General features: G+C 35.8%; 1 protein-coding gene across 2 annotated transcripts in view; it reads right to left on the reverse strand.

Annotated features, from left to right (window-relative positions):
- USP53 (ubiquitin specific peptidase 53) overlaps window positions 1-22,773 on the reverse strand; it is a 48,936-nt gene that overhangs the window by 9,168 nt on the left and 16,995 nt on the right. For both annotated transcript variants that reach the window (XM_029941521.1, XM_029941532.1), the window contains 8 exons: window positions 22,435-22,540; window positions 21,506-21,652; window positions 20,586-20,735; window positions 11,494-11,656; window positions 10,299-10,451; window positions 8,249-8,395; window positions 6,466-7,204; window positions 5,301-5,377 (listed from right to left, as the gene is read on the reverse strand). In XM_029941521.1, the coding sequence (XP_029797381.1) occupies window positions 5,301-5,377; window positions 6,466-7,204; window positions 8,249-8,395; window positions 10,299-10,451; window positions 11,494-11,656; window positions 20,586-20,735; window positions 21,506-21,652; window positions 22,435-22,540 (1,682 nt within the window). The remainder of the gene's footprint in view (window positions 1-5,300; window positions 5,378-6,465; window positions 7,205-8,248; window positions 8,396-10,298; window positions 10,452-11,493; window positions 11,657-20,585; window positions 20,736-21,505; window positions 21,653-22,434; window positions 22,541-22,773) is intronic.

Consider the following 22,773-nt stretch of genomic DNA (forward strand, 5'->3'; position numbering starts at 1 on the left):
ATAGGTCTAACAGGAGAAACCTAACAGAGGACCATAGGGAGGGGAAGGGGGAAAGACAGTTGGGGAGAGTGAGGGACACAAATCATGAAAGACTATTGAATACTGAAAACGAACCAAGGACTGAAGGGGGAGGGAGAAAAGGGGGTGATGGTCATGGAGGGGGGCACTTGTGGGGAGAGGCACTGAGTGTTACATGGAAACCAATTTGACAATAAACTTTTATAAATTTAAAAAATAAATAAATAATTTAGCATCTAAAAAAACCCCAGCCTCTCTCTTCAGCAGGTATTTTTATGATTGTAAAAAAAAAAAAAAAAAAAAAAAAGTAATGTCAAAAAGGGCTTTGATAATTTTTCAGCATGAAAAATTTGTAAGTTGAAGTTACATTATAATTTTCTATTCACTTTTAACTTCAGAATGTTTACTTCTTACCCATAACTTCAAGTTTATTATTCACAACCACCAGAAAATATACTTAATTCTTAAAGAATTACTATTAAGGAAGTGTCCACAACTGACAGCAGGAGGCAGCAGAGCTCTTACAAATATGTTTGAAATTGTACTGTCACTATGGCAGGCATTCAACCAAGCGGTTTGACTTCAGAATTCCAACTAACTTAAAAATAGATGTGTTATTTTTCTCTTCTGCTGACACAGGCATCCATGTGTCTTTGGGAACTTTGGCTCCAGGTTCTTTGCAAACCAAAAGAGTCTGATTTTTACACTTGGCACAGAAGACACCTCAACATTAAGGCTTTAGTTAATAATGCTAATTTTGATAATATATTTAAAAAAGACTATTGTTAGGTAGCAATAAAAGTAAACTGCTGGTCTAGACAATGTAATCCTCACTCTCACAAAGTGGAGATTTCAAAATATAACATTAGTACTACTATTAGAAAGCCTGAGCATATTTAAGAGCAATAATCCAATCAGTGATCTCATTTACAAGAAGACAAAAAATGTCTAACTAAAATTTGAATACTTTGGAAAAAAATCACAAGATTTTAACTGGCCTGTTTCTTTACCTTCTTTGTTTCATTTTCCACTCTGCCACTGGAGATCTTACTTCATCAATTATTACTGTTCTATTCTTACCTTCACACCTTTTTCTTCCTCTGTAGATCATTAGTTCCTTACCTTCTGTAACCTAAATGCAAACCTAAGCTCTTGGTTTTATCTTTCTCCTCTAGGTACTGCTTCTTTACTATTCACAGCAAACATTTGACAGACATGTGCTAAATCCATTTCTTGACTTCTCTTTTATTAAATTTTTATTCTACTGTAATTTCTTAAGAGATTTTATTTGAAAATGTCAAAAAGCTCAGAAAACTGAAAGATCAAAAACTAGTACAAAGAATACCTGTACGCTGTTTACCCAGATTCACGCATGATTAACATTTTGCTCCTTTTTTTCTGAACCATTTTACATTACAATCATGGCTCCTTATTTCTAAATACTTCAGTCCTACCTCAAGCTTGCTTCTATTTCTAATGTTCCTCTAACACTGCTTTTTATTCTTTCACTAATGACTTCCTAACTGCTAAATCAAGCCTGCACTTTTTAATCCTTATTCTGCTTAATCTGTGACCACATGTCTTCTTAAAGCTCCCCGTTCTCCTGGTTTCCCTGTGACAATCTTATCTCCTGTTTTTTCTCATACCTTTTAGCTATTTCCCACACTTTCCCAAAGTTTCTCCTTCTCTCTATCCTTAGCTCATCTCTCTTACTCAGCAAACCGCAAGTTTTTCCTTTGTCTATTTTTTGCTTTGAAATCTCCAGTTTTCCTGAGTGATATCAATTCCCGTATATGTGGGTGGTTACCCAATGTATATATAATCTCTCCTGAGTTGTAGACATATATCCCTAACTGCCTAAAATCTATTTACCTAGATGATTAACAAGAAATCCAAAAATGCATTTGGCATCTCCTTTCATTCCTTGAAATGAAAGCTGTTTCTTCTTCCTATAGTCTCTGATTTGGTAAGTGGTATACCGATTTATTTAAGTTCCAAATACAGCTAATCCCAGCTTCCTCCTTTTCCTCCCTTTTGTACGGCTGTCAAAAAAGAGGACTCCATTGTCTACACATTCTTATAAACTCCCAAATGTTCTTTCCCGACGCTGGTACTGTCTGAGTTCATGCCCTCACCCTTTCACTCCAGGCTGTTGAAGCAGTCGTCTAATTTTTCTCCCATTGCTCAAACCAGCCACCAGGGGCTTTCTAAAATGCAAACTGAAGTATATTACTTTTTGTCCTCTGCTGCCTTTCCACTTACTGTAGAATTTAAAAATAGCATAAAAGCTTCATCATGATTGGGCTATCTACCTTCCACCTGTCATCTCACAATTTCCACATATGCACTCAGCTTTGCATATACTAAACTACCTGTACTCTTCTAATATGTGATACTTTCTCCCGACAATGTGAACATATAATTTCTTCTGTCCTGAATGTAATTTAAGGCATTTGAAATTCTTCTGATTAGTGACCCATTTTAAAAGAGGAGCTAAAGCACTCTAAATGGCACTGTGAAGTTTCAACAATGCTCCCAAATAATAGAACCTATAATGACATAGGCAGAGAAATCTATATATCTTTGTCAATAAAAAAACACCAATGAAATAATTATATATGGGCATGGCACTACTGTAGATTCTTAGCTCTCTAACATCAAATAAACTTGTAGAGGATAGTATTAAAAACTGACTTAAATATCATAAATATTTACTTTCATAAATATGAAAGTAAAACAATTTCGAAAGTTCCTTAACTTTGTAAGTCTTACAGCATATAATAGAAAGAGATTCTTCAGGTCAATAATATAAATGTGCCTCCATTTTATAAAGAAATAGGACAAAGCCAAGGAAATCATACCAAAGAATTAGATTAAATTGTGTCTTACTTAAAACAAAAATCTACGCAGGGAATGTTTTTAGCTTGGGAAAAAATCTCCTATACTACTTGAACACATTCTCAAAGAATAGGGAAGGGGAAAACAGAGACACCAAAGCGCAGGAGCATTAACAAAAGTCCTCGAGGCAAAGACCAGCTTAAAGAACTATGGCAAAATTTGAAGTTTGTTAAGAAATAATTTTAACATGCTATAATTTATGTAGTTAAGTAAGTGGATTACATAAAACTACAATTAGAAACCTACTTCACACTCATGAGTGATGGTAATTATCAAAACAAAACCAAACCCCAGAAAACTGTTGGTGGAATACGGAGAAGTAAGGACTCTTGTGCGTTGCTGGTGGGGATGTCAAATGGTGTAGCTGCTACTGAAAACCAGTGTGGCGGTTCCTCAAAAACTTAAACAGGTAATTACCGCAGAATCCCGGAATTGCGCTTCTGCGTATATTCTCAAAGGGACTGGAAGCATGGATTCTCAGGTATTTGTACACCAATGTTCATAGGAACACTACTCAGTAGAGCCAAAAGACCAGAACAACCCAAATGTCCACCAATAGATGAATGGATAAACAAAATGTATTATATCATACAAAATATGATTACTCAAGCCTTAAAAAGGAATAAAATTCTGACATGTGCCACAACATGGATGAACTTTGTGGACATGTTAAGTGAAATAAGCCAGTCTCACACACACACAAAAATCAAAAAACCTAAACCAAATGCTGTATGATTCCACTTATCTGGGGCACCAGAGGAGGCAAATTCATAGAGATGGAAAGAATGGTAGTTTCTGGGGTCTGGGAGGGAGGGGGAAAAGGAGAGCTTTTTAATGAGTACAAGAATTTAATTTTGAGAAGCTGACAGTTCTGGAGATGGATGGTAGTGATGGCTGCACAGCAGTGTGACTGTTCCTAATACCACTGAACTGCCACTTCAAAATGGTTAGAATGGCAAACTTGTAATGTGTATTTTGCCACAATAAAAAAAATATTCTCAAGTAGGTTATACAGACTCTTTGATATTAAATGGGGAAACTCACTACAAAGCTCCTGCAGCAATGCATTCTTGACCATCACAATCTCTATGACCTTGTGTTTTCAGCACTACCAGGAAGCAAGCATCGTTTTGTAAAAAGTACTGAACTTGCAGTTATTGTTCAATGTCACCAACTTTTGCTGTTGATTTCTGGCCAACCTTTTACTGTTTCCTGTAACACTTGGTTACCAGACTTTTATCAGATTTTTAAAGCAGGCGAGAAATTTTATATAGGAAAGGAAGGTTATTTCCTTAATATAAGTGTTTCCTTCTGATATTATATCATTTGATAAAAACAAAATAATTTAACATTTAATCATACTCCCTGTCTGTAACCTCAAAATAATCTCCACAAAAGCCTTAAGAATGATAAAGATTAAAAACAAACTTTAAAAATGTGTTCTTCGTGGATATTTTTTATTGTGAAAAATTAACTTTTATAATCCTTTGAATTCTAACATTTGAAAATATGGTCTTTGATTGCAAACTCAATAATCCCTTGCTCATTACTTTACTTGATCCTTCTCCCCCAGATCCTTCAGCTATATCCTCTCAATAGCAATCCTGAATTCTATACACATTCAAAACACCTAATTTTGTTTCTGGGCTGCTATGAACGGGTAATGGATGGCCTGTAATAATGCCACACACCATGAATATATTTATTGTTTCCAAATTGAACTTTTCTAAAACAGGCTGTTTATCCATTTTTCTATCCTGTCCTTAATTAACTCCTGTGGTGGACATCAGGACTGTTCACACGTATTTTGGTTCCCCTTCCAGGCACTGACTGGTAAGACTGCTCTTTTCTACCCTCTTTGAAATTAGGCTTGGCTGTAAGACATGCCTTGGCCAATGAGACGTGAATGAAAGTACATGCATCACTTCTGGGTGGAAGTTTTAAGAGCTTAGGCATGATTGTTGTGTCCCCGTTCAAGCTCCTCTCCCCACAACACCGCAAGGACCAGAGAAGCATCTGTGGAGATGCAATCTCATTAGCCTGGGGACCTGAGTTATTCTGGGAAGGACTCCATGCTGACCTCCACTGGTCATGTATCATGAGCAAAACACCACTGTGTGCTGGCCCACTGAGGTCCTGAGGTTGCTACCCCTCACCGGGTCGCCCAGAGCTTAGCCTATCCTGGCAGACACGCTCCCCTCTTGGCCCAGTCCCTGAACCAGCTACTGCCAACCTTTAAAAGCCGTCAAGCATGAATTCCCCCTGCCTCCATCCTCATTCCTCCTAATCTTACCAGTAACAGGACTGCTCCGAGCTGCTGTACTCGTATTACCACAACTTGTTCTTTACAGCTACTATTACAATATATTTAAATGAAATTTTACCTTCTAAGTAGTTTTTGCTCTGTTGGGAGGGACAGTTGATATACTCTATATTTAGGTTGCTTGTTTTAACCTGGTCACTAGAAAACAGAACAACACACATACCAAGTACATCAGCTATCGTGGATTATTTTAGTTAGAATCTAAGAAAAAAGAAAATAATACTTGTTAAAGAATTATAACATGCCATGTATTGTTCTAGGGGATGAATGTACATTATTTAATTTACATCTCACAGCATTACTTAAAAGTACCTCTCATCCTCACTTTACAAGATTAAGGCTGTCAAAGTCAAATTAACTTGCCCAATACTTAAAATCCAAGACTAGCTGGTTCCAAAGTCCTGATCTTTCTATACCCTAGGCTACCCCTTTCCAAGAAGTGTTATGAAATTATTCTGCCAAATAAAAAGTTTTCCTTATTGTAATGATTATTTAATACAAGCAGCTGATTTTTAAGAATCTGGCCTTTTGATAATAAATGTGGTAAAACACCAGCTAATAGCAAATTAAGATGTTTTACTTGGATTAAAAGCAGAAATTGTGGCTAGACTGACGTAAGACATCTACCATCTAAGCTGGGGACATATTTTAGAGGTTACACAGGAAAGAGCAAATGTGTTGCTTTAAATGCACTGCTTTCAGAAACATAAAAACATATTCAGAATTAAATGAACACAAACTTAGTTATTTGGCTGCATTCTTTTATACTTGCTAAAGGAAAAATACCTCTTCCATGGAATTGACTGTGAAAGTAAAAAATATCCCCAGGTCTGAGTTATGGATGTTAGAGACTGGATAATGAACATCAAACTGAAGAATTAAATAATTAGCTTAATGACTGAGACACAACAAATTTAAAGCTACATTTTAAAACCTACAGAATACATTAATGCTTATCTGTGGCAACAATGATAATGTATTTCTGCACTTCTAAGATTTTCCAAAATTTCCTAAAGTTTCCTGAAAATAGTTATTTTCAAAATCAGGAAGTAACAATTAAAAACAGAAACTTAAAATATCAATTAGCTTGTGATATCCCAGGTTTCCTCACTCAAAAGTCAAGCTCTTTCCATTATACATAACTGACCCTAGACTTTGAAAATTACTTCATAGAACTAACAAGAGAGAATGATGGGGTGAAATCATTCATTCAGTTTCTGCATTACCTGCAGGATGCTGCTTCTTTACCACCACTGACCTCCATTACTGTGCCATTTCCATCAATAACAGGTGAATCCAAATTAGCAGATCCATTACTGACATGATCACTACTTTCATATCCAGACTCAGTCCTCTGCATCTGCCAACTGTCACCGTGAACTTTAGTCTCTTTGAGGACTTTGTTTTTCTCTGCTCCTTTTCCATTTGATTCAAGGGAACTCCCGCCTCCTATTTCCTGCTTCATTTCATCTTCATATATGGTCATTAAACATTTTTGCTTTGGGTTCTCCTTTGGCCAATTGTTAAAACTCTGATCTTTGCTACATTTAGGTTTGTTACTGACATTTGATTTATGTCTTGGACTCTGCTGCCTTTTTTCACTTTCATTAAAAATGCTATCAACATTCAGTGTTTCCCTCATGGGTTTCCAACCTCGGTTCCGGCTTTTACTGTTGCCACTATAGCTGCTTCCTTTATCCCTGGAGTCCTGGCTGCTGTCTGTATCATATCCAGTGCCACCGTCACTCTTGACTTTGCCAGGTATTTTCTCTCCTGGGGCAAGAACCTGGGATTTATTTGAACTCAACATTTGTGCAGAAGCTCGACTCTGATGGGCAACTCGGTCATGTTTATATGGTCCTTTTCCTTGACTATGATATAGATGTGGATTTCCATACTGTCTAAAGCCATTTGGGGCAGGAGGTGATCCGGACTTGAAATGTGGAAGGCCTTCATCAACTAAATCTTTAAAAATAAATAATCAAATGAAGATACAAATGAGTACTCTTCAAAGACATCTCTCAATCACAAGTCAAACACTTTGTTTGCAAAAAAGTGTTAAGCAGTAATAAGTAAACAATAAGATTTGTGTTATAAGACATAGAGATTTGATATTAAAACATTTTTTCATTCTTTATGCTTAATGAGAGACATGTGTAGGTGGTTATATAATGATTTTTAAAAAATGATCTCTAAGGTAGATCATAAGATAAAGTAGTTTAAAAAAACTGAAGTTTGTCTCATTCATAATTAATGAAAATCATAACAAGCGTATCTATTGCTTATATTGGTAAAGGTTTAAAAGTCTGTTAAACCAACTGCCGCTGAGGGTGTGAAAAAACAGACATCCAATCACTGTCAGTGGCACTGCAGGGTGGCTCCGGCTTTTAGGAGAGCAACTGAGCCACATCCAGCAAAATTAAGAATAAACATACCTTAACCCAACTATTCTCCTGAAAGAGTTTTAAGCTCAGGCTATACACAAAAAAGTATACAGAAGTCTAAGTAAAAGGATATTCCTGCAGCAAAAATCTCACACCAAGTTTTAAAGTCTAGCAGCATCATTTAAGTTACCAGCGTGTCCATAACGAAAAAAGGATAAAACCATAAAGTGTAAGGCATATTCATAATGAACTGGACACTATGAATGGTAAAACAGAGGAAAGGCGAGGGGCTCCAGGAGGAGAAAGCCTCCTCATTTACTTTATAACCTCCTTCTTATCTGAATGTACCATATGGGTGAAGTGAATTTATAATTACAAGGGAAGTTAAAACATCAAAACAAGCACAAGTATTCCAGGCTAAAATTAAAAAGAGCCCGAAAAAAATTATATTTATAGATGTAATTGGTGTATTAAAGAAATCATGTTAAGATCTATAACATCATATCTACACGGGTATATGATAAATAATAAATTATATTAATTTGTATTAAAGTTACACAATTTAGTTTAAAAATAAGACTTTAGCAATCCCTTCTCAAATGAACGCTATAAGCTCTTAGCTTACCTCTATGTCGGCCCAAATCTTTTCTTTGTCCCCTCTCCAAATCCTTTCTTTGTGAGGAAAGTAAGTTTCTCTGTTCAATGGCCTTTAAAGCACATTCTCTGGAAATATCTTTTATTTTTTCCCTTTGATCAATGTGATTTAACTTAACTGTAAAAGAAACCATTAAGTCACTTTTCAGATTGCCCAATAAAAGCACAAATTGAACTATAAAAAAATTTTAACATGCTTTATATTAAAACCAAAGTATAAAGTATACAATTAACTTATTTTTATGCTTAGCCAAAAAACTCAATGTGCTTTATGCTAACATTGGAGATCTATGTTGGCTTTTAAAACTTCTTGTATAGCTCCTCAAAGCTATGTGTAAAGAGAAAAAAGAGATCTTATACTGAAATACTAAAAGCTAAAGGTAACTGAGTGGTCACTATGTGTCAGACACCATTCTAAGTCTTAACTCATTTAATTTTTTGATGTGGGTTCAATTACTGTCTCCACCATGGATCAGGAAACTGAAGTACAAGGTAAGTGAAAAAGTTGCCCAAGTTCACATAACTTATAAATGTAGAACCAGGATTATGAACCAAAGTTGTCTGGTTCCAATGTTTGTGTTTGTAATCACATACAGTTTGGGGCTTAAATGTAGTTATCTCTTGACAAATAGGCAACAGGTTAATCTAAGAATATGACCAATACAGACAGTAAAAGTCTCATTAAGAACTTTTAAAAGCATTTATTGTAATTCCTTTTTTTTTCTTTTAAATTTATTTTTGATAGACAGAGAGAAACAGCGTGAGCAGGGGAGAGTCAGAGAGAGAGGGAGACATAGAATCTGAAGCAGGCCCCAGGCTCTGAGCTAGCTGTCAGCACAGAGCCCAAAGCAGGGCTTGAACCCACAAACCGTGAAATCATGACCTGAGCCGAAGCCAGACACTCAACCGACTGAGCCACCCAGGCGCCCCCTTGTTTTTTATTTATCTCTGAGAGAGAGAGAGAGAGACAGAGACAGAGAGACAGAGAGAGAGAATGAGAACAAATATCCCAAGCAGGCTCTATGCTGAGCTCGACTTGGGGCTCAATCCCATGGCCATGAGATCATGACTTAAACCAAAATCAAGAGTTGTATGCTTAACCAACCAAGCCACCCAGGCACCCTATAATTCTTTGTTGATGACAATTGTTAATTCTGGATCCCACCACCTTTAATTAAATGGGTTACTTTTATGGTTAGATATTTCATTAATGTACTTTTAAAAAATATATAATTTATCAAATTGGTTTCCATACGCTGAGCACCCAGTGCTCATCTCAAGTGCCCTCCCTCAAAGCCCATCACCCACCTTCCCTCTCTCCCCTGCCCCCCATCAACCCTCAGTTTGTTCTCATTGAGAGTCTCTTATGGTTTGCCTTCATTAATGTATTTTAAAGCTGTTTATAAAATCATTCTGAACATCCACCCAATTAGAGTTTAATGTATTTCTAAACCATAACTACTAGACACATCAGTAGTGTAGACAGTAGACAAGGTCTCATTGCGGACCCAAGTCACAGAACTTGGTTTGTGAAAATTAAATTTGTGGTATGACAATAACAAGAGAGGGTTGAATAAAAAGGAACTTAAAATATAAAGTACAACTGTAATAACTCTGAACTGCTGCATTCACTAATGGTAAATTTAATTTTAGCCTATGAGCCGAATTATTAACTCATGTTTTTCCTTGCCAAGTTAATATTTAACTCCTAGAAGGAAAAGCCATATTATGACTTTGGTAACAGTCCAGATTGCCTCCAGCCTCTACAGGCTTCAGTGTATGGAGAAACCCAAACAGTAGTCGAGCTCAAATTGTTCAGATAAAACTCCAAGTGTGAGAGAAATGCATAAGTTAAAGACAAAATGTTGTTATCTAGGTATTTTCTCTTCATGGTCAAGGAAAGTTACTTAAGCACCCTCCTTCTGTATGGTATTCACCAGGAATTACAGATTCAGTAAGCAAGAAAGGGAGGGAAGCACAATTACTCAAGGACAAGTAAAAATGACAACTTAAACACATACCTGGCCCTCTACCGCCACTTGTTTGAATGTGGTTCCGATTAAATGATGAAATATTATCTGTTGGAAATTTCTGATTTTCTTTCTGTTTTGCCTGATCACCAAATCCATTCTCTTTTGAATTATCTGGCTTATAAATTACTGGCTTTTCACATCCTTAAAAGACAAACAAAAATGTATTATTCCCATCCTCCTCCCCACCAGAAAAAATGAAGTTTTAATCTTTTTTTTTTTAAGATTTTATTTTTAAGTAATCTCTACAGCCACTGTGGAGCTCGAACTCACAACCCTGAGACCAAGGGCTGCATGTTCCACCGACTAAGCCAGCCTGAATCATTTTAACACTGTAGACAATCACTTACAAACTCAAAGGATCCGCACTGACACATACACACACACACACACACACACATTTGTCAGACTTTTTTTTTACGTTTATTTTTGAGAAAGGAGACAGTAAGGGCAGTGAGAGAAAAACAGAGAGAGAGAGAAAATCCTAAGTAGGCTCCATGCTGAGAGCACATAGCCCAACTCAGGGCCTGAACCCACAAACGATGTGATCATGACCTGAGCCAAAATCAAGAGTCAGACACTTAATCGACTGAGCCACCCCGCCATTCTGATTTTTATTTTTATTTATTTATTTTGAAAGAGAACACGTGTGCATGGAGGAGGGGCAGAGAGGAAGGGACCACAAGAACCCCAAGCAGGCTCCAAGCTCAGTACCCTCACCATGGACCCCAGTTCAGGCCTTGATCTCACTACTATGAGATCATGACCTGAGCTGAAATCAAGTCAGACACTTAGCAGAGTGGGCCACCCAGCCACCCAGGATTGACATTTTTAAAGGATTTCTGTATGTTTTGTAATGCATCTAAAAATGAGCCTAAGCTCCTTTGGGCTTTTTCAGTGTATAACTCACTTTATCTCCATATTTACTGCTAGAATGAGCTTCCACACAAGTATCCCCTTCTGTGCTGGTGTGACCACAGACGTGGATGACTCTTGAGGGTGTTTGAGAGGCCACCGGTGAGAAAAGGTATAAAGATTAACCCAAGGTGATGAAATTTTCCTGAATTGTCTTCCCAAAACTGAATTTTGAAATTATCCTCAAAACTCATTTTTTTAGTACATTAATATTCTTAGTGTGATTGTGATACTATAAAAAAAAACACTAAAAAGAACTTTTAAAAATTACCCATGTTTTCTGCAACAGATTTATAATGTGACCAGTTGATGACCTGCCTAAGCGCATCTTCAGTAGAAACTGCTGTGCCGTCTGGGTTTGCGTAAAACAGAAGCAGTGGCTGGAAGTGGCATCGGATACACTTGGAGACCACATCCTTCCATCTAGTTCCGACCTTTAAAAAAACCACAATGAAGAAAAACAAAACAGAATCTTGTAATCAATGTGTTACATAAGTAGCAGAGACAGAATTAATTTGTATATTAAAAAATTTTAAAGAATTCAGATGCTAGTAGTTCAGTTGTTCATCATGTTATCTGATTGCTTTTATTTTAAACTAGTCTAAAAAATCTTTTAAACATCATCAAAAATTGATGGGTAAAATTGTACACCTGCTATATCAAGATTTAGGCTATCAAATTTTAAAAAGTTTTTCCACATACATGGTTGACTGGCTTTTGACAAAATTTACAATTTAATGAAGAAACTAAGAGTCTATTCCACAGTGGTACTAGAACAACTGGGTGGCCATATGAGAAAATGAATTTTGATAACACTACACATGCACAGCACAAGAATTAAATCTAAATGAGTAATACAAAAACTATAAAACTTACAGAAAATAAATAAGGAGAAATCTTAACATTGGAGAATTAAAGATTTCTTAGGACATCAAATAGACCACAGAAGAAAAAAGGTATAAAATGGGCTTCATAACTTCTGCTCTTTGAAAGATACCATTAAGAAAATGATCAACAACAACAATGACAAGCCACATACATCTAATAAAGGACTGGGGTGCAGTTCAAAGAATCTATACAATTCATTACTTAGATAATCCAAGTTAAACTGGGCAAAGCATCAATAGACACTGGAACTGATATACGCTGCTCAATAGGTATGTAAATTGGTACAATCACTCTGACAATCAATTTGCCAGTTCCTTGTAAAGTTTCACATACACTTATACCCCCTAGAAGTTCCACTTCTGAGTATTAGCTAAGAGTGGTGGCGTAAAAAACTTTGTTCATGCAAAAACTATTCAGACTTCAGCAGGTAAGTGGATGAAGTGTTATATAGCCATACAATGGAACACAGCAATAAAAAATGAAGTACAGACAGAACATGGATGAATCATTTTTTTTTTAACACAAATGAATCTTATAAGACATTATGCTTGGTAAAGAAAGCCAAACACAGAGAATAGAGACAGGAAGACACCATTCTTACAAAACTAGAGAATGAGAAAAACTAATCTATAGAGAGATCAGTGTTCTGAGGCCCATGGAGGGGAATACTGACAGTAAAGGGACATGACAGAATTTTCTGGGTGATCAAAGTGTTCTATATAATGATTGTATAGGTTACATAGGTATGCACACACTTGTCCAAGCCCAAACTATCTACTTAAAATGGGTGCATTTTGATGTTTATAAATTATACCCCTATAATTTGATTAAAAAAATAAAACCAACCAAATAAAAAGCAAACCACTCTAGAATATTGGCTCTTGCAGAGAAGGACGGGATCTTTAAAAAAAAAAAAAAAAAAAAAGCTTTTTCAAACTACACATATTCAGCTGTTTACCCTTCTGACCTGGATGCTGAGATACTTAAGGAACTAACATAATCTGAAAACAAAACAAACATTAAACTCACAGCATAACTATATAACCAATCCTTCCTTCAAATTTTGACCATTTAAGCTAAACTATGTGGATGGAAAGTAAGAGTGCCCAATGTTGCTACACACGGACTCAAGACTGAACTTGCTAATAAATCGCTATATCAAAGTACCAAATAATTTGAGAAAAGTGCTTTAATAAAATATAAATACCCATTTTTTTCATTGGCCTTGAGGATACTTTACATGAAATAAAACTACCCAATTACAGTATACAAGCCAATGAATTCTGACAAATGTACACATACAATCATGTATCTCTCTCCCCCCAAAATAACTTCCCTTGTACCTCCTTTGCAATGACTGGCAACCAATGATTTACTTTCTGTCACTGTTTTTTGCTTTTCATGAATTTTACATAAGGATAATCATAGTTGTTTATGTTTCATTCTTTAACATACCGCTTTTCAGATTTTTCCACATTGTTGCATCTGTCAATATATAGTTCATTACTTTCTACTGCTGAGTATCATATTCCATTGAATGCTTATACCACAATTTGTTTATCTACTCACCTGTGAATTGTTTCCAGTTTGGGTTATTATGAACAAAACTACTATAAACACTAAAGTACAAGTTTTGTATGGGCATGTTTTCAATGAAGTGGAATTACTAGTTTGTATGGTAAGTACATGTTTAAGTTTATAAGGAACTGATAAGCTGTTTTCTAAAGTGACTGTTCATTTCCCATTTCTATCACTCTTCTGTAAGAGATCACATCCTCACCAACTCTTGGTATAATCAGTCTTTTTAATATTCACTATTCACACAGGTAAGTAACAAAATCTCATTGTGAACTGAATTTGTATTTTCTTTGTGCCTAATAATTTACTGAATATCATTTTTTTAAGGGTGGGAACTCAACTTCCTATGTATGGCTCTCCACTCTCAGACTCTTTCAGAACCAAGTCCATGGATTTTTTAAATTCCAGGATTTTTTAAATAGAAAAGTAAATTAAACCTTTATTTCAGTTATGCCACAAAGCAATTACAACCAATAACTCATGCACACAAAAATCCTGCAATTCTTTTTTTTTTTGCTCTCTCTCCTTCTTTATACCTATGGCTGGGACCCCAAATTCTTTTTCATCCCAAACTCCAAAAAGACATTGCTTTACAAACTCAGACCTGAAAGGCTCTCACATCCTCACACTTCTCTTCTTTCCGTGCCTGTTCTCTTCCTACAGTCAGTACCTCTTTGCCTTGTACCTCCTGTCTCCTCAGGACTTAGGTGTATTATAAAGGTTCAGGAGCTGACGAGGTAAAACACAATGCACTTCATGTCACAGGGGAGAAGGACCCCTGGGAGGATGCTCCTGTCAGGCAAGAAAGCTACTGCGAGCACTCCTCTCACCTTACCACACCAGCCTTCCGGACTGCCCTTAGTGCATTCCCACGAGCCAGCGGGGCACTATGCAATGGATACACTCAAAGACTCAAGAGTCACTCTGGGCTTCAGAGTCACTCACAGCTAAATGAGCCCTTCAGTCCTCCTCCTAAGAAGTCCTTGTGACAGTATGACAGACTTCCTATGCTGACAGTAAGACACCGTGGTCAGATTTACTTTTCTCATAATTTTCCTTAAAGGTAAATAAGGTAAGCAACTACAACACTGTGTGACCTCTGGAGCTTTCTGTAGGGCTCTCCTGACCACAAATTTTGCTTTTATTTGAACTTGCTGTTAAAAATATTTTGATAGAGCAAAAAAAAAAAAAAAAAAAAAACCAAAAACAAAAACAACAAAACTCACCCTGCAAGTAAACCTGTTACATTCTTTCTGGAGCAGAGATTCAAGAGTGTTGGAGTCACAGGGGAGAGGAGCTCTCAGGAACAGAGACACATCATGGTTGGGGAAAAGGGATGTTGAAGTCTTCAAGCTAAATTTTACAGGTCAGAGCTTTGTCTGGGAGCGCTTAGTTTTTCCTTTTCTCTCCTTCCTTTTCTGAATTAATATCACAAGTAAAATGCTAGGCAAGTCACATATTTATTGTGAGCATATTTTGTGTATATGTGTGTATGTTGTAGTTTATGTAATTAATTTTTAAGTGTTTATTTAAATGCCAATTAGCTAAATAACATACAGTGAAATACTAGTTTTAGGTGTACAATTTAGTAATTCACGACTTCCATATTTCACTCCATGTTCATCACAAGTGCACTTCTGAATCCCCACCCCCTCTTTCACCATCCTCCTACCCACCTCCCTTCTGGTAACCATCAGTTCTCTACTTTATTTTATATTTTTTATTTGAGAGAGAGTGAGAGAGAGTGCGCGCAAGCAAGCACAGAAGAGGGGGCAGAAGGAGAGAATCTTAAGTAGGCTCCATGCTCAATGTGGAGCCTGACACAGGGCTTGATCCCACGACCCTGGGATCCCGACCTGAGCTGAAATCAAGAGTTGGAAGCTCAATCAACTGAACTACTCAGGTGCCCCCAGTTGGTTTTCCATAGTTGGGTCTGTTTCTTGGGTTGCCTCTCTTTCCCCCCCAACTTTGCTCACTTGTTTTGTTTCTTAAATTCCACATAGAAGTGAATCATATGGTATTTGTCTTTCTCTAATTTCACTTAACATAATACTCTGCAGCTTCATCCATGTCACTGCAAATGTCAAGATTCCATTCTTTTTCAGTGATGAGTAATATTCCATTATATATATATACATACACATATATATGTATATATGTGTGTATGTATGTGTGCATACATACATTTGTATACATACATATATACATTATATATATATATACACACACACACACACACTCACACATAAATACACACACCACATCTTTATCCATTCATCAGTCAATGGACATGTGGGCTGTTTCCATAATTTGGCTATTGTAAATAATGCTGCTACAAATCAGGGTGCATATATCCCTTTGAATGATTTTTTGTATTGCTGGATTGTGTAGTTCTTTTTGAAAAACCACCATATTGTTTTCCAGAGTGGCTGTACCAGTTTGCATTCCTACCAACAGTGCAAGAGGCTTCCCCTTTCTCCACATCCTCACCAACACTTATTATTTCTTGTGTTGTTGATTTTAGCCATTCTGACAGGTGTGAGATGATACCTCACTGTAGTTTTGATTTGTATTTCCCCGGACAGTCAGTGATGCCAAGCATCTCTTCATGTGTCTGTTGACTATCTGTATGTCTACTTTGGAGAAATGTTTATTCATGTCTTCTCCCCATTTTTTAATTGGATTATTCATTTTTCAGCTTGTGAGTTTTACAGATTCTTTATATATTTTGGATACTGACCCTTTATCAGATCTATCATTTGCAAATATCTGCCCCCATTCTGTTGGCTGGCTTTTAGTTTTGTTGATTGTTTCCTTTGCTGTGCAGAAGCTTTTTATTTTGATGAAATCCCAATAGTTTATTTTTGCTTTTGTTTCTCTTGCCTCAGGAGACAGATCTAGAAGGAAGCTGCTACAGACAGTGTTACTGCCTATGTTCTCTGTGAATTTTATGTTTGCAAGCCTCACATTTAATCCATTTTGAATTTATTTTTGTGCACAGTGTAAAATAGTGGTCCAATCTGATTCTTTTGCATGTTGTTCTAATTTCCCAACACCATTTGTTGAGGAGACTATTCCCCATTGCATATTTTTTACTACTTTGTCAAAGATCAATTGACCATTTGGTTGTGGACTCCTTTTGGAGTTTTCTATTCTGTTCCATTTATCTATTTGTCTACTTTTGTGCCAGTACATATTGTTTTCATTACTACAGCCTTGTAATATAATTTGAACTCTGGAATTGTGATGCCTTCAGCTTTGCTTCATTTTCAAGGTTGTATTAGCTATTTAGGGTCTTTTGTGGTTCCACATAAATTTTAGGATTGTTTCTTCTAGCTGTGAAAAATGCTGTCGGTTTTTTGATCAGGATTCCATTAAATGTTTAGACGTCTTTGGGTAGTAGAGACATTTTAACAATAATTGCCTTCCAGTCCATGACCATGGGATGTTTTTCCATTTCTTTGTGTCATCTTCAACTTTATCAGTGTTTTTAATTTTCAGAGTACAGGTCTTTCACCTCTTTGGTTAGGTTTATTCTTAGGTATCTTAAATAGGATTGGTTCCTTGATTTGTTTTCATTATTGGTGTATAGAAATGCAACAGATTTCTGTATGCTGATTTTGTATCCTGCAACTTTATTAAATTTGTTTATCAGTTCTGACAATTTTTGGCAAAGTCTTTGAATTTTCTATAGAGTAATATGTCATCTGCAAACAGTGAAAGTTCTACTTCTTCCTTGCTGATTTGGGCCTTTTCTTCTTGGTGTCTAATCGCTGTGTCTGGTATTTCCAGTACTATGTTAAATAGTAATGGTAAGAGTGAACATCCCTGTCTTGCTCTTGATCACAGGAAAACCTGTTTTTATCCCTAATGAGTATGATATTAGCTGTGGGTTTTTCATAGGTGGCCTTTATTATGTTGAGGTATATTTCCTCTAAATCCACTTTGTTGAGGGCTTTTATCATGAATGCATATTGTACTTCATCAAATGCTTTTTCTGGATCTATTGAAATGATCAAAGGGCATTCTTATCCTTTCTTCTATTAATGTGGTGTATCATGTTGATTGATTTGCAATTATTAAACCATCCTTGCAACCCAGGAATAAATCCCACTTGATCATGGTGGATGATTTTTTTTTAAATGTATTGTTGGATTCAATTTGCTAGTATTAAGTCCTATTGGTTATAAGAACGTGTAAAATTTGGCCCTTTAGTTTTCAAAGCCAAATGTTATGGGGATAGTCTGTTTCTCTCCCTTCTTCTCACCTCCAGGTCCTTCCCTCCTGCAGGCAGCCTGTGTTCTGTTTAGCTCCCCATCATGTCTCTGCCCTTCCTCTCCTACTCAATGTGGCCTCCTCTCTACCTTTGGTTGTGGAGTTTGTTCTGCCAGTCTTTTGGTAGTTTTCTGGGTTATTTACACTGATGTGAGTGTTATCTAGTTGTTTCCATGGGACAAAGTGGGCTTAGGGTCCTCCTACTCCACCATCTTCCCCTATTACCTTTTCTGCCCATTTTTAATTGATTTATCTTTTAATTACCAAGTTGTAAGAGTCTTTATATATTCTGGATATAATCTTTTTATTAGATATACGCTTGACAAACATTTTGTCCCCGTCTGTTATTCTCCTAACAGTATCTTACTGAAGAGCAAAGGTTTTGATGAAATCCAATTTATTGGTTATTTTTATGGTCCATGTTTATTGACAGTATCTAATCAATCTCTCTATACTGAAACAGCAACTGTCACACTCTTGTCTGATTATTTCCATCTCTGTCACTTTGGGTGTTTCTGACCTTGGAAGTCACCTGGTTATTACTCAGAACCCTCTTTTTTGAGGGTAGGAATGGTGAAGCTGATGAAGTTCCTGGTAGAATAGAAGGTGTGCTCCATTTCCCTACCTCGCTTATCCCGTATCATGTGACTGGAATAAATGGAGTGATGGAATAGGTCTGTTTTTATTAATATTCCTTCAGGGTGTGGGTCCCATTTTTCTTCTCTGAATATTTGGTAATTTTTTACTGAATGCTATCTTGAAATAGCATATTAAAATTTATATTTTTGAGTGAATTTTATTGTGTTCCTTTAAAAAGTGCTGGACTTCATTCTGGCATTTGTTAAGTTACGTGGGATCATTTTTGTCCTTTGAAGGTTTCATTTTAAGCTTTTTATGTCAGGTCCAGAGCAGGATTCAGTCTAGGTATAATTAGCCCCACTACTAAAGTGATACTTTTCTAAGGCTTCTACTTGATGCTCCATGCATTACAGTGTCTTTCCACTCTTACTGGTATAAATACAAACTATTCCTAGCTCTGTATGAGTTTTGAAAATTGTTTTGACTTTCTGTTTTCCAGGAATTCTTCCCCCTACTTTGTACAGATTTGCCCCATACATGTTAGATCACTGTTGAGCCAAAGATTAAAGGGGACCCCTCTAACAATCTCCAGCACTTAGCCTCTGTGCAGTCTTTTTTCTGGTAATCTGTCCAGCGAATCTTAGCCATCTTGGCCTCCCTGAACTCTGATTTTGTTAGAGTCCCCCTCCCTGCATTGCAGCCTAAAAACTACCTGTAAGCAATAAGCAGAAATAATTGTAGGGCTTATCTTGTTTTGTTCCTTTTTTCTGTTCAACTGCCTGCTGCCCAATCTAAAAAAGTTGTCTCATCTATTTGGTTTTCTAATTTTTAGTATTGGAGGGACTGTTGCCACTTTTTTAAAGTTTAGTTATTTATTTTTGAGAGAGAGAGAGAGAGAGAGAGAGAGAGAGAGAGAGAGAGAAAGTGTGCGCAAGTTGGGAAGGGACAGAGAGACAGAGGGAGACACAGAAACTGAAGCAGCAAGTCTCTGAGCTCTCCGTGCAGAGCCCAACGTGGGGCTCGAACCCACAAACTGTGAGATCGTGACCTGAACCCAAGTCAGACGCTTAACCGACTGAGCCACCCAGGTGCCCGTGGAGGGTTATCTCCACAGCAGTTCATTCGCTTATAGAAAGAAATAGAAAGCCACTAAATACTAAATATATGAACTTCTACTTACTTAGTAATTCATAATGATGATAAGTGGCCCTTTGTTTTATATTAAAATGAAAGCAAATGGAATTGTACACCATATGCTGCAACAAGGAAATAACTTTAAGTCCATTTACTGCATAATAATAGGATTCTCAAAGCCAATAAGCCTAGAAACAGTGCTGACAAGATCACATTTTCAAATGTGTCAAAGTCTGAATCTCCTGCATAACTTTTAAAAAATTAAGATACCTACCTCTACACTACTGAATTGAGAACTTAGGAGTCCAGGCATGTACATTCTTTCAAAAGCTCCAGGGGTGATTCTGATACACACTCTTTATTACAAACTACTCACTAGTTTGCTAGATATTATAATGTTTGAGTAAATAATTTACCAGATATAATAAACATACCTAATTCTGAATACCACAAAGCTTGAAAAGGCAGTTATAATAAATAAAAAACACGGAAATTTTCATCACTAATTATACGAAGCAATTGTGACTCATTCACAAAGAAATACATGGAGCTATGCATCAGACAAAAGGGAATAAACATGGGTCACTGACAGTTACGTATTTGCAGTCTAACATTTATTAGTCACGTTCCTATTATTCTGGAAATAGACTGGTTTAAAAGTTGGCTTTAAAAAATTTAAATTTTTTTAAGATTTAAAAAACTAATAAAAGGAAGTGTGAACTTAACAATGTCATTATCATTAAGGTCATTTATTACTTTATATAATAATAATTTTGTAATAAGTACTTATATACAATCATTACACAATTGTATCATGATGTGATATACATTTAATATATCATTGTTACTTCATTTATTCCTAAAAAATAAAAATCACAATAATTATCCCAGTTAGTGAAAATCACTTACCTCCTTCACAGTTGCATCATCAAAAAATACCCACTTGGAACTCTTGGTATGAAAAGCAAAGGCACAATAATGTCGGCTAGTGTAGCAGATCATACCGACAAGGAGAAGTTCACTATTTTTGGCATTTTCATCAGTAACCCTGTAAAAAAGCTGTTTAAAAAAAATAATAAGTTATATTTAATACTGTACCTTTTTAAAAAGAAGGATCAATAATTTGGTGAGTCATGTGTTAGCCTATCTATGAAAAATATTTCTTATATAAGCTTCCCCAATCCAGTATTTTATTAGCACAGAAGGCACCACTGACATTGTACTGAATATAATTACCATTAATTATTACTATTAACTATAACTATTATTAGTTCAATAAAAGTACAATTTAGTTCAGTAACACATTGTCTCCAATAACACAAAATTGACACTTTATAAACATAAACTAGAAATGGATGATAAATTACATAATTCCTAATACTTTTTTTTACTGAATCTCATATTTGAACAAACATTAAACATATTATCTAAAAGATAATGATCTAAAAGATTAACTGTAATAAACCAATTCAAATTATATTAAGATGTTAATATGCATATTAAGAGATCAGTGCTACAGATGAATTTTGTATCTTAAACCTTTCTAGGTTAATATTTATACTGGTCATTACCATACACACACACATATTTGTTCTCAATATCACCATTCATGAGTGATACTGAATTAGACCACGAGATTGTTTATAATTAAAAGCCATTCCTAGTCTATGCAAGAAAGGCATTCCACTAGCCTGATTTGATGCACTTTATCAGCACTCTATCTTTCCTCTGGAAAGAAAATTTAATTCTAAGAAACAAAGTGTATTATATGAGTATGATGTAAATGAATTTAAAAACAAAAAGGAAGTGAATGAAAACAGTTGAGATACCCCAGGAAGATAAAGATGTGTTGCTAGATTCCGAACAACATCTTCGGTCAAGTCAGAATGCTCAGAATCCCAGACTAACCCAATTGTAACAATCTCTGGGCAATTCATTAAAACACGGCGAATTTTTATTTTTTGGCCACAGTTACTCTAAAGAAAAACACAAAAATCAAATTTTGAAATTATTGAAACATATATACTGTAGGTGATGGCTTACACAGTTTGTATTATACATCAACAATCTTGACATAGATCAGAAATCTATTTTTTAAGCATACTAAAATGGACTTTTATCAAACTCTTTGTATTAATTATTGATTAAATAGGAAGTTTATTTTAAATCAAAGTAATTTTCTTGTTATCTTTGTAATTTTAAAACAATAATTCCATCTAAAAAATGAGAACTAAAACACCTGAAGTGATCAATATTACATTAGAAAAAAGAATATCACTAATAATGTTTAAAGGAAAAAACTTTCTTTAGTCAAGTGACAGATGTCAGAACTTTAAAAAAATTAATCAGCACACACTAAATCTTTCACAAAGAGTTTTTAAATAGTGCTCAAATAAATAGCTCACATGGTATAAAGAGCTGCCTAAAATAACACTGAAAAAATAATGTTAATTTTAAAGTTCATTCATTTATCTTGGGCGGGGGAAGGGCAGAGAGTGAAGGGAGAGAGAATCCCAAGCAGGTTCTGCTCTGTCAGCACAGAGCCTGATGCGGGACTTGATCCCACAACTGTGAGATCATGATCTGAGCCAAAATCAAGGGTCAGGCGCATAACCAACTGAGCCACTCAGGTGCCCCTGAAAAATTAATTCTTAAAATTAATTCCACGTATAACTAATGTTAACATGGTAATTTCTGAATATCTATTTTCAAGTTTGCAAACATATAAGCATACCAGTTTTCTCCAAATTATACTTACAGGACATTTCCTATAGTCATCAGTTGTATTTGCTGCTTGTAGCAATTCTGCAAACATTTCAGGCTTAAAACGTTCATGTCTTTCCATCATTCTTTCCACTTCATTGCTACAAAAGAAAGAAGCAGTCCCAAATGTGTCCTATGAACTTTAAAAAGATCTAACAAACTATGCATGGAAAGAAATTAAGTTCTCAATATGGGTATGATTATTTTTCCTGTCTTAAAACAGGTTTTGTCTGAAAACTTAACAAGTAAATTTTCATAAACTGAAAAATTATAAAATTTGGCAGGTGCATGATGAAAAACATTAGGTTAAAAATAGAGTAACACTAAATATTAC

This window comes from Suricata suricatta, chromosome 1 (assembly GCF_006229205.1).
Source record: "Suricata suricatta isolate VVHF042 chromosome 1, meerkat_22Aug2017_6uvM2_HiC, whole genome shotgun sequence".
Lineage (NCBI taxonomy): Eukaryota > Metazoa > Chordata > Mammalia > Carnivora > Herpestidae > Suricata > Suricata suricatta.